The sequence below is a fragment of the Egretta garzetta genome, unplaced genomic scaffold (assembly GCF_000687185.1).
Source record: "Egretta garzetta isolate BGI_Z169 unplaced genomic scaffold, ASM68718v1 scaffold36, whole genome shotgun sequence".
NCBI classification, from domain to species: Eukaryota; Metazoa; Chordata; class Aves; order Pelecaniformes; family Ardeidae; genus Egretta; species Egretta garzetta.
This window is the reverse complement of record NW_009259975.1, coordinates 846,258-858,913: the sequence shown is the minus strand read 5'-3', so window position 1 is coordinate 858,913 and position 12,656 is coordinate 846,258. Positions and strand designations below refer to the sequence as shown.

At 36.8% G+C, this 12,656-nt stretch overlaps 1 protein-coding gene across 6 annotated transcripts in view; it reads right to left on the bottom strand.

Moving 5' to 3' along the window:
- The window catches only part of ATP6V1H (ATPase H+ transporting V1 subunit H), a 48,626-nt gene that overhangs the window by 18,005 nt on the left and 17,965 nt on the right, over positions 1–12,656 (bottom strand). For all 6 annotated transcript variants that reach the window (XR_004842215.1, XR_004842216.1, XR_004842219.1 and 3 more), the window contains 6 exons: positions 11,175–11,279; positions 10,065–10,118; positions 7,126–7,223; positions 5,461–5,653; positions 1,979–2,157; positions 1,071–1,196 (listed from right to left, as the gene is read on the bottom strand). Coding sequence is in view for 1 of the 6 variants with exons in the window: in XM_009640349.2 (XP_009638644.1) it covers positions 1,071–1,196; positions 1,979–2,157; positions 5,461–5,653; positions 7,126–7,223; positions 10,065–10,118; positions 11,175–11,279 (755 nt within the window). In the remaining 5 variants the exon portion in view is untranslated. The remainder of the gene's footprint in view (positions 1–1,070; positions 1,197–1,978; positions 2,158–5,460; positions 5,654–7,125; positions 7,224–10,064; positions 10,119–11,174; positions 11,280–12,656) is intronic.

The window sequence follows — 12,656 nt, the reverse complement described above, 5'->3', positions numbered from 1 at the left end:
GTGAGTGTATTGGTGCAGTTTGTTTTGTTTTGGGTTTTTTTAAAGGAACTATTGTAGATCACTGTCTTTGTGGCAGCACAAGCACAATAAATTTACCTAACAGTCCCAGAACCAGGAGAGATAATACAGCAAAACATTGCAATTGCTACAGCAAATACTAAGACTCAACATCAACTTCATATTGCAGTCGACAGCATCTAAAAATTTTAAGTCTATAATCCCACACATTTAGCAATATGCCCTCAGGGAAGAAATTATCAGACTTGTTTTGGTAAGATTTCAGGGCAGACTGAAATGCACATAAAGCTCAGGATCAGCTTGCTCTTGCCATTCCTTCTAACATGTCACATGCTCCACTCGACCTCCTGATTTCTGTTAGTTCTGGCACTTATTAGCAAATACTGAACAGGAAGAACACTGTGTGTTATCAGTTGATGACAATGCAGTTAAACAACTAAGAGCCCCTACAAGCTATTTAAGACCTAGACATCATCTGAGTACATACTTTCAGAAGCCAGCAAATAGGTCCTTGACTCCAAAAGGAAAGATAAGCCTCAGCTTTACTTCATCTAACAATCTACATACACCAAACAGGCCCAAGATAAAATAGACAGACTACAACGTGATGCAGCAAGTCAGATTTTTCCATCGAACAGTACCACAACTTTCAAACTGCAAGTATTCAAGACAGGAGTTCATTACTCAGATCAACAACACAACACAAAACTAAGGCTAAGGAATGGCAAAAACATTTTTAATTACATCAGTTAGCATTGCTGTTTTTCAAGTGAAAGCATGAAAAGAGTCAACAGCCACAAATCTGCATGCAAGTTAAGCTACCATCATCACCAATACATCTTGACCAGTAAAAGCAAATAAACAATTCCGCTTTTGAACAGAACAAACCATACATGAGTAAGGACCATGCGTTCTAAAAATAGCAATATGTTCTGACTTGCTTTCATTCTAAATATTACTTTGTGTTGAAATGTAAAACCTCTGTTAGATACAGGTTCAGTTAAACACAGAAAATATTAAAGAATTATGTGATTCAAGACTTCAAAACTTACTTGAGTAGTTCATAATTCTTCTCATTTAGTCTTACAGCATTCTCCCGCCAAAACTTCTCAGACTTGTGTACAGGACTCCACTCCAGTCTTCCTGACTTGAGCTCAGAACTGTACTCATCAAAGGAGCTGCAACACAGAAGACCTAAATGAAATATTGGCTAAGCTTCTACGAACAGAGTTTGAACGGCATGCCCAGGGCTGTCCCTAGCAAGACAAAGCTGGAGCGCAACTTGCTATAACACATTTGGAAGTCAGCTCTCTGCAGAGCCTGAGAACTCTTCCCTGTCTCAGAGTTTGATGCTTTAAAAAAAAAAAAAAAAAAAAAAAAAAGGAGAGGTATGAAAGGCAAGAGAAACATTTGTTTTCAAACACACCCCTCCATCCACTGCAAAACACAACTCCTGAAGGGGCTGGGGGAGGAGTAAATCACAGCATTTGGGAACTTAATTGGCCGTTTTGCCTGTTTTCTAGGTTTTAACTTCTCCAACCACAGATCCCAGTCCTTGCCTTTCATCCAATTAAACCTTTGACATGAACTAAAATACGCAGTTCAGTTTATGCACAAGAGCTAGCAAAAACTTGAGTTAATGTGGACAGCAAAATATATTCTAGTCAAGTAGTCTTCAGCTTAGACTGGAACTCCTACAAGATCCCTCTGAAGACCTTTAAAAATTTATCAGTTACAAAGATCACATATCTAAAAGTGAAGATTATTTTCTATTCAGCCTGTAAATACTCACTTAGAATAGGAAACTTTTATACATGACCAGCATTTCTGTAGGCTCTACCTTATCAACTAGCATTTATGTATCATAATTCTGTATATTATTTAGCCTTAAAAAAAGAAAAAAGTTTTACCAATGTTCACATAATTGCTTTTTTTTTTAATTTCATACTGCAAAGCATACCTAAGGTCCTGCACGCTCTCACCAAGCTTGTCCAGTAGAAATTTGATATCTTCACTTATGTCTTCATCATCATATTTCTGCTGATCCAAGTTCTCTAGTTGCTTTAAAACTTTACACTGAATCATAGCAAGAGCATATTCTTGGCGAGTTTCTCTCTCAGTAGATTTCTCTAACAAATTCTAGGGAAGTAAAAAAATATTTATTTTGTTTGTTTTAAGAACAAACTAGTTTGAAACAAAGTGGTATTTTTAAGAAATTCTTCCTGGCACTTTTTAATTTAGTAAGTGACAGAATTGACCACTTCCTGAAATAATCTCTCTAAAGTCATAAAGTATGAGTCTACCACACAGTGGCTGTGTTATACCTACATTTAGTAGCATAAATTCCCTAGGACTGACCTTACTACACAGGAGGAGTATTCATATTTGTCACTATAGCAGATGAAGAGGAACTTAAAAAAAAAGCTCTGTCTTGCAAGGTAGACCTTGCATAGGTCATGCAACCATATGTGCTGAACACCACAGCGACCACTGCATTCAAGTTTTAGTCGCTTAGACCTTTTTCCTCCTAAATGGTATGCTACCTTCAATACTAGAAATTATTAGTTCACATGCTTTGATCATTTTCCATGTTAAATTGGGCTGACTACAGATACTATCTAAAGAAAAAGGGCAGGGCTTACATCCCAAATCCCAGAGTCTCAGCCATAAACAACTATTTTTATCTGGGATTATCATTGTAGCTTTCTGTACAGCAATAGCATAAAGCAGGAAAGCCTTAAAAAAAAACACCTAAAAAACAACCTGAAGTCATCTTTCCAACTCAAGAGTTACCATCTGGATTAAATTAGCTTCTTTTGAATTTGGGAATATTCCAACTAGACATTTTTATTCAAACAGAAGCTTGTTGGTAAGAGTGGAATTATAAGCACAGAATGTAATAGTCAAGTTCCAATGTCATTTATTCATTACATTCCTACTCAATTTAATCAGCTTCAAATTACGTTGTTCAGAGCTAGCCACCTGCACTTTTTGATAAAGCTGAAAACATGAATTCCATATAAAAGACAAAGTCCTTAACAAAGAGAACACGTGTTCATGTAAATAAGCCTTAACATCTACCACAAATAAGCAATGAAACCATATAGAAGGAATTTGACTGGATCACTCATTTGTGTCACAGAACCATTACGCGTAAGGTTTCTAAGATATCAGACATCATGTTAGTTAGTAAGGCAGAACACTGCAAATACATATTAGAACTCACTTGCTGAAAATAAGTCATATTACTGCTTTTAGTGGCCACATACGATTAGCTTTAATGTGAAAAAAACATGTTTCCATTTCAGTAAAAGAACTGAGAAGTAAAAGGTAATTTACAGAAAGTAATGCCAAATTACTCAGAGTTAAAAGCGCTAATGAGAGCAAGAGAACAAATAATGAATCTTAAAAGACAAAATTCAACAGGTTCAAGGAGCAGGTAGATAAAGTTTCCGAAGAACTCCTAGTTAAGAGAATTTTAGGCAGTTGTAGAAGCTACTCCAAATATTATGGCCCTAGTGAGATGTTCAAGCTTTTTATAGTGGAATTGAAAGGTTATGCTAGGGAAGTACAAACAGGAACACATAATGGATCAGTAAACTACTCTGTGATAAAAAAAATCCTAAGGTACAACATGAGTTACAGGTAGGAAACAGACATGAAAGACAATAAAAGTATTAAAAAATGAGGAAAAAATATTTTAATAGGTAAAGAGAGAAAGTAGTTGGTTCAAAATAGACATAGGTACCCAATACCTGTAGCTTTATAGAAAAAATACATTACAGTTACATACTTCAGGCAACTAATTTGCCAAAGAGGTGAAACAGGTCAAATTAGGAGAAATCAAGTAGAGAAGACATATGCAAGTTGTCAAGACTCATGGCATACCTTCAGTAATGCACAGGCAGTAGGGATGATTTGGGGAATCATCAAGCCTAGTCCTTTATGCAATTCACCTTTTTTGTTTTTCCCCATAAAATGATACTGTGGCCTCTAACACAGGAAAAGGGCTATTTTTGCCTCTGTTACCTATTCTAATTTTGCATCAGAACTCACAGCTCTGATGTCTAGTTTCTAATCTATTATTTCCTGGCTGTCAGCTTATAACCTCATTTTCATGCCAACACTAGCCTTTAATGTTGGAGAGAAAAAAACAGCTAAGTTAATTTCCCCAAAGCCTGTAACAGAACCATCTTATCCCTTCTTAGCCTTTACTTATTAAAAGAACTTGGCTTCATTTTTGTCTCCTCTTGCAAAACACACTAAATCTAAGAACTAGCAAGTATTTCTCCTACTTTTTATGACCTCAGAATTGGTAGAAGTTGTATATAAGCTGCTGAGCACCTCAATTGTTTTGTTTCAAGCCGTCTTGCTATACATCCCTGCTTAACACTAAGATCCTGAAGAACACTAGAACATCTACAGAGGTCTACACAGTAAGAATAGCCCCTACTGAATACCTCATGCCACTGACCTCCTTCAACAGAAAAAATATCTTATCCATATGATCCTTACCCAGAAATTTTTCACAGTGGCAGGTGCTTTTGGCTAGAGTGACAATTTAAGTCGCAGGGTAAGCATCTTCACGCAGCTCATTATTGCTGATCAGCAAGTCCATAAGCAACAATTCCCCTCTCCCCATCCTAACTGGCTTGCAACACCTACTACTGGAACACAACCAACACCCAGGAAAACAAATAGTTTCCAAGATCTACATCTCCTATTCAGGATACAAGTCCCATTTTAAAACGGGATTACAAATTGGTATAGCATTCCTATATTACATGCAAGACACTTGAGAAGCATGCACGTAAAACTGTGTGAACATGCACAGTTAGCATCCACAAATACAAATTGGTACTCTCACAATGAAAACACCAAGCCTCGGTGCTCAGTTATTCCAAATTATATTAAATAGGACCAGAGATTTTCAGGTAACATGGACACAATAATTCAACTAATCAATCTTACATCGATATTCTGATTCATCTTGACAGAGCCACCAAGAAAAGATTTTTGGGCTAGCAGATAAAAATAATTTTTAAGTCAGTTAGACAAACATGTGTGTTTAAAATAATATTTTTTAATTAAAAAGTGTCATAAGGCAAAATTTGTCAGGTATTAGTAACTACAGGGTTTTACACTAGTACCACTAAAAGAAAAGAGAATCTTGAACTAAAGAAGGGAAATCAATAGTGCCTGTGTTAACACAGCTTTTTTAGTCAACATTATTTTAAGAAGATATTGAATAGTAGACATCTATTACTTGAATAGCAGACATCTATTACCTGTAGCAAAACAGCTCACAAAAAAAGGGGGAGAATTAAGCTTTTAATCCAGTTTACTGATACAGTCTAGCAGAAACAGCTGTGCATCAGCAACATTTGATAACTACTCATTTGAGAGAGAAGCCCAGTACAATTGCAGGCAACAGACACTTACCCGAAACGCTGCAAGGATGATTCTAGTTACTTTCTCTTTGACAGATTCCTGAAGAATATCTGACAGCACTGGAACAATATTATACCGACGGAGATATTCACACATCTGAGGGCTAAATGCCAGCAGCCACACACAGAAAATCATCTGATACTGGAGCTGGAAGCCGCATTTGTTGCTCAAGACCCCCATGATACTGAAAAATTAACATAGTATACATTAGATTTTTAAATAATGACTGCAGAGATTGCATTGCTCCACTCTGAAACATTAAAAGAAATGGTTAACAGGAACTTATTGGAAGGAGTTGCTGAGGATGAGTATACAACACACGCTTCACAGACTATTGCACCAGTATTTTATCACTGTACAAGCAGCTTGTTCAGAAAGCCATCTTTTACTGATACAGTTATTTCCTCCTTAGCCTTACAGCCATAAAGCAGCTTTTCCCAATGTGAACCAATACAGTACTGTATCCATCTTCAGGTTCACCAAGACTCTTTTTCTACCAGCATGTTTAGAGCATTATTTGTCATTCTAGGAGAAACAGAGAAACACATAGCTACTCCTTTGGAGTTAAGAAAGAGAAGGAGTAAACAGACAGAACAAAATCTACACAAATTGAACTCGTTTCCTTGACTGTATCTCTCCACAGGAGCGCTTGAAATGAGTTGAAGTAGTGATTATTTAACATGTGAGTTCTCAGAAAACAGCTTATAGATACAACACATCACAGATACACAAAGCACTGCTAGAGAAGAAATATCAAAAGATCTCCAAGAAGAAATCGTGCAGAAGCTTTGTTCAGCTGAAGTTTTAGACATTTAATAAGCAATTTATAGGTCCATTCCAAAACAAGCTCTTTAAAATGACAAAAAAATTTCTCAACTTTCAAGATCACTGCTATCAAAACTAAGACAAATCCAAACTTGTTGAAACACAGGCTTATCGTAATGCTTTAACAGCTTATTAAAAAGTTTCCTTGGAGAAAAAGTTTGCTTCAGTACTGTCATCTTGACACACATGAACATCTTTTGAACTTCCACTACACTGACAACTTTGACTTTTCTCCATTTCATAGTACAAGAGTATTTTTTCTCTCATATAGCCACCATCCCAATAGATGCACGCATGGCAGAAAAATTATTTATAGACAAGCAGTTTTTAAATAAGATGAGTGACAGCATCCTAGCCTCATACAGAGCTATTTACAAAGAGAATCTGGATAAAAGAATTACCTACTTGACACCGCATGTGGGAAAAAAATTAGCTTAGTTCTAGAATATATTTCTCCTTTCACTAATATTTTCAGACTGAACAACTCAAAACTGAAAGAAAAGGAAAATTAGCAGAAACTCATTTTGTTAGCCCTTGTTCTATTAAATAAAAATCAGAGCATCTTCAGCTGAAGACAAATGGCTGTATTCCCTTTCAGATATTTAAGCAGTTCTTCATGAAGAGTAAAGTAGCATTAAAGCCTCAACATTGGTACCTGCATCTGCAAGTTTCATTTGTCTATTTGACTGTATTAGTGTTTGAAAAGAAATAGGTTTTGTACTCAAACAGAGCAGCTGTCTTTTGCAAGAGAGTTCTATTCCAAGAGAGGTCACTGGGGAACATGCTATTGTAAGTGGAAGTATATCCAAATAAATCGAAATAAATGCTCACCAATTAACTCCATCTGCTTCTACCCATGCAAAGCGATATTCATTGACTCTGAGCATCAGCTGCAGACATCCAGCAACACATTGTACATACTGGGAACTCTGGGTGAAAAGAAGAGCACATCACTTCTTACAAGAAGAGTTAGGTAATAAGTGCTGAAGTTCAGTTTTCCACACTAGGCTTTACTGACATACTTCAACATGCATTTCTTCAGTGACACTTCTGAGTTAAACAGGCTCACTCTTATAATGCTTTACACCCCCCTATTTAAAAAAAAAAAAAAAAAAAAAAAAAAAAAAAAAAAAATCACAAGAAAAAGTGGGAAGCAAAATATAAATGGAGAAGAGTTTTAAACAGGAAAGAAGTGTTATGCAAGTGATACCATTTTACATTACCATAATAGGTTTTTATAGCCCATTTGAACATCCCTTCTTTCAGTATCTGTGAATGAAAGCTGTCTTCTCTTTGATTATACTGCCAGAGCCCTTTCATCCACAGAGTCAATTGTTATTCCACTGAGAAAACTTTGGGAAATAAATCAGCGAACTGGTTAACAAGCTTGTAGAGGTTTGCTAGTGGTCACTGTAGAAAAAGGCATCTTGAACTCAAGTCCTTCCCACCCCCATTCTCCAGCTCAAAACAGCAGTGGTGTCATCACAATTGTGTATTTTCCTATGTATGTGCCACACAGTAAGTACCAAGCTCATCATAATGAGATGTATATTTATACAAGAAAAATTAGAAAAACGAGTATGCAAAATCATCCTCAAAGTTCCGCTTTGCATTTTGATTTTCTTCTTTTCATTAAAAGCTTAGTGCAGTACACTGTGCTAAGAAAAGAATAGTAAGACTAAAACTTTCCCATCAGGAAAACGCTGAGATGCACTACTGAATTCTATTTTCATTCAGACTCCCATATGAACAAAGACAGAATCATTAAACAGCTTTTCATCTCTAAAAGCATGTATTTTCTGTGCAGTAACACAAGATGGGCTGCAGTTCAAAACCAGGTTTTGGTCAATCCACTGTCCCTCCCACTACGGCACCAAAAAGATCCTAAGGGACAACAGAAGTGGGATTTTTTTTCCTTTCTTCTTGCTCAACTTCTGGCATGATCTTCACTAATACTCAGATATGCTGCCAATAAAAAGTTGGGGTTCTTTTCCTATAAGTCTTTTTTCTTTACTAAGTGTCTTGAAAGTCTTATGGTAGATCACATAATACAAGGTCAAACCTTTCAAACATTTAATGGAGTAGAGAAGGTAGGCAATCCCATATGAAGAGAAAAGAGAAGAGACAATAAACAGATTTTAAAATAAAGATGAATTCATTCTGCATCTCTCACCAGAGATTAAGTCCTTTGTGTAAAAACTGAGTCTGAACATCTAGGTCCAAATCATCATACAGAACATTCATTTCCTTGGGTAGGTATTTACTCTCACACATCATGCAAACAAAGCAGCTATAGGCACACAGACAGCCTTCCCATCCCAAATAATGTATTAAGTTATCTGCATCACCAACCTGTGTACTGCTGAACTTAGAGTTTTCTTTTTGAAAGGTCTGTCATAAAAGCATTCTCTTCCGACACTATTATAATTGAAGTTTCATAATAGATCCCAGCCCTCATTTCCTGTGTAAAATGTTACAACAGTATCTCTAATTTACTCTGAAATAAATTAGTCAAGACCTGTTTGGAAATCCTGCACAAGCTAGATCTGAAATCAGAACGCTAAAATTTGAGACAATACTTACCCATCTTAATTATCCTGGAACATATTTGCACTATCAGTTTTGCTGCTTTGGGACCCTGCAGTAGTATGGTACATCCATGCAGTGCTACCTTACAATAAATACAGATTTCTAAGCCAGTCAGAAGAGCTCACAGCTCCATAACGAGCGGTGTTGTGTGCTGTAGAACTATTTACTGTTTTAAGGCTCTATAACAAAGGGCTGTCAGCCTAACAAAACCTAAGAGTATGGCACACAGAACTGCACATGAAATACTGAAATACTTCAACTTCTATGCTCAGGCTGTAATTTCACCCACTATCTGTGATCATGCATAACTGTCTTTCATCTTTTCTATTTTAAAGCCTGGTCAGGTGGTAATTTAAGAGGCTTTTCTCTACAGGAAGCTAACGTTTTAAAACGATGATACATTTAGAAAAGAAACAAATTCCAGGTTCATATTTAAGTCTCCTGAAAAACTGAACACTTTGAGGTTGCAAAAGGAACAAAAGATCAAGCTGACTCCTACTCCACACTCAAAAGCTATGATAAACTGCCTCATTGTGCCACAACAAAATAGAAAATCCAGTTCTGATGATCACTTGCGTTTGCTATACTGCCGCAGATCATCACCAAGCTCAACAACCACTATAGCTACATGAAATTCAGTATAAATACTGATGAGAAAAGGACAATCCATTTTCCCATGAATTCAGGCTATTCACACATGAAAAGCTTACAGCTTTGAAAGCACTTTTGTAATTTCATGCTAGAGAGGTTTGAGGGACAATGTTAGCTTCAATATCTGATGTGCCTTTTCCAAGTTCCGCATTTTACAAGAGCTAAAAGCTTCTTAGTCTCAGGTTACTTCTACAAGTCAGAGACTTCAGTGCTAAATAGACAAAACCATTCAAATATTAAATTAATTGCATATAACATTTTCAACCTTTAACAATGCTAGATACATCTACATTTTTAACAACCCAAATCAACTTGCAAAATACATACTTCCACTGCCAGCATTTTCTGTGAAACCAGTGTTTCAAAAATACTTTTGTTTCTTGGCGCCATCACCTGGCACTCTGTTGTCGTACAGTTTTGATTCCAAGTACTTTCTATTACTGACACCAGAACAGCTCTGCACCTTAAGCTGACAAGTGGATATCACCTGCCCAAAATAGCAAATTGACAGATTTCAAAGATATACTCACATCACTTGTGGAGACTGCTCCTGTTTCCACAGAACCCCCTGCACCACGTAGTTTCTAGCAAAAAAAAAAAAAAAGTTTAAGAACAGAGCTGCCCTTCACCCTTACAAAACAGTTGTTACCAAGTTTCTTTCAATTCTCCCATCGCTTCCGTCATAAAAAGAAAAGATTAAGAAGCTATTTGATGCTTTTTCTGCTCAATATACTATGATAGTATGTTGTATTTGTTTCACACGCACACCATAGTGTCTAGAAGAATATGCTTGGAGCTGATCATGGTATACAAAGATTTAATTTTTTTTTCTTTTATTTAATTTAAGTGTGGATTTACTCAAGACTTTTATTTGTCTTCATCTTAGAATTTGAAAACAATTTCTTGAACCCTTCTGAAGGAAATTCCAACTTTAAGATTCTTATTCCAGAGTAAAATTAAAACTCATTTTTAATAAGCCCAGTTTGGAAAACTATGAAAAATATACCCCTACTAAACCTACTGTATGTTTCTCTGCTTTCCAGAATCCACATCTGCTACAACAAATGACAAAAACACTGGGTTTTCATAAGGACTGAAGGGAAAAATCTCCAAAAAATTAAAACAAAGGAGAACAATTAAGCTTTGAAGGAGAAGCCGGCAGTAGTTCATACTAAGCTAAAGGCATACAAATACTGTCCAAATAAGTCAGGATTTATTTAGTTTCAAGTGACAGGACTAAAAATAAAAGCTTTGTACAAGAGTAAACTGGAAAAAAGTTTTGATATTCACTTCTTGCTGCCATCTGATTTTTCTTCCTAGAAAAAAGCTCTGAGAAACAAAATAATACAGGGAAACAAAAAACCCCATGATATGTTTTCTCAGTGTCCAGTAGAAAATAAATATTTAAAAGCCTTTTTTTATTTTTAACTTAAATTTCAAGGACTGGAATAGAATATACAAAATATTAAATTTAAGAGTATGTTTTTGAATAAGTGACGTTTAGCTTTAAAAATAACAAAGTAAAATTTCATTTAAAGAAACCCAAAACACACTCCTGTTTGCGCACCTGTATATTCATGTTCTCGGGGAAAAAAAGTTTCCAAAGTCACTGTAACATTTAAACAGAAGTAGCTTTTTACCTGTGAACTGAGCTGAGTTTTAATCCAGTTGAAATAGTAATTCAGGTCACTGCCTTCCATAAGTTCCCTCCCCCATGCAGCCAGTTTGGCAATAATTCTTGCTGCCTGAAACAGAACGCAATAAACAGATTTTTCAAATGCAGCAATTTCAAGATTCAGTGAAAAGTCGTATAAGCTCTGCAAAACCAAGTTTAGGTAAAAGATGGCCCCTTACAGAAATCTACCCATTTTCTATGTAAGGAATTCTTCATGCCTAGTAATTTTGTTTCTTCAGCTTTCTGCTGCTTCTACTTCCTAGTAACTGGTATATTTTCACAGTGTTGTCAGATACCCGCCTCCGATGAAGTTCACAAGGCACCAACGAAGAACTCGGAGGTAGGGATCTATCAATGGGCTACACTGCTGTAGGACACTATTACAGTCAGGAATCCATCAACAGTAAGACACTGAATGGTCTGACACATAAATGAGCAGGCTTACTTTAAGAAACTATGGCATATGCCAGCAGAAATGATTGCAAAGTATTAAAGTTTTCTGTACTTGAACTGAAGCAAAGCATCTTCAAGAAGGAAAGTTTCAAGCCCAGAAAAAAGAAGAATAGAAAATCAAGAGGGAAGGTAGAATTTAAGAATGAAATTGAGGAGTAAAAATGTAGCCACGTTAAGAATTTTCATTATGCCTATGGCACAAGACTACATATAACAAGAGTATGTTTCTCTGCCAGCCTTTTCAAATGATGTTTGAAGTAACTCTATGTTGCAGCCTGCAGCTTATCTACAGAAACATTCAAGCCAGCTTATATATAAAGAGGAAGACTAACCAAGAAACTACCGAGGTAGGTGTTCATTTGCCTGCATATAGCTCCATTGATGCAGTGAGAAGGCACCTTTCCACTGCCTTCAGCAGCAATACCAAGAAAAGGAAAAAAAAAAAAAAAAAAAAAAAAAACCACCAACAAAAAAAAAAAACCCAGCCTCCTACTTCAGCTGCACCAAGTAATCTGATTCCACAGCCATACAATGAATCATAGAATCATAGGATGTTTTGGGTTGGAAGGGACCCCTAGAGGTCATCTAGCCCAACCCCCCTGCAGTGAGCAGGGACACCGCTAACTAGGTCAGGTTGCTCAGAGCCCCGTCCAACCCGGCCTTGAATGCTTCCAGGGATGGGGCCTCCACCACCTCTCTGGGAATCCTGTTCCAGTGTTTCACCACCCTCATTGCAAGGAATTTCTTCCTTATATCTAGTCTAAACCTACCCTGGTTTAGTTTAAAACCATTACCCCTTGTCCTGTCACAACTGGCCCTACTAAAAAGATTGTCCCCATCTTTCCTATAGGCTCCCTTTAAGTACTGAAAGGCAACAATCAGGTCTCCCCGCAGCCTTCTCTTCTCCAGGCTGAACAAGCCCAACTCCCTCAGCCTGTCCTCATAGGAGAGGTGCTCCAGCCCCCGGATCATTTTTGTGGCCCTCCTCTGGACC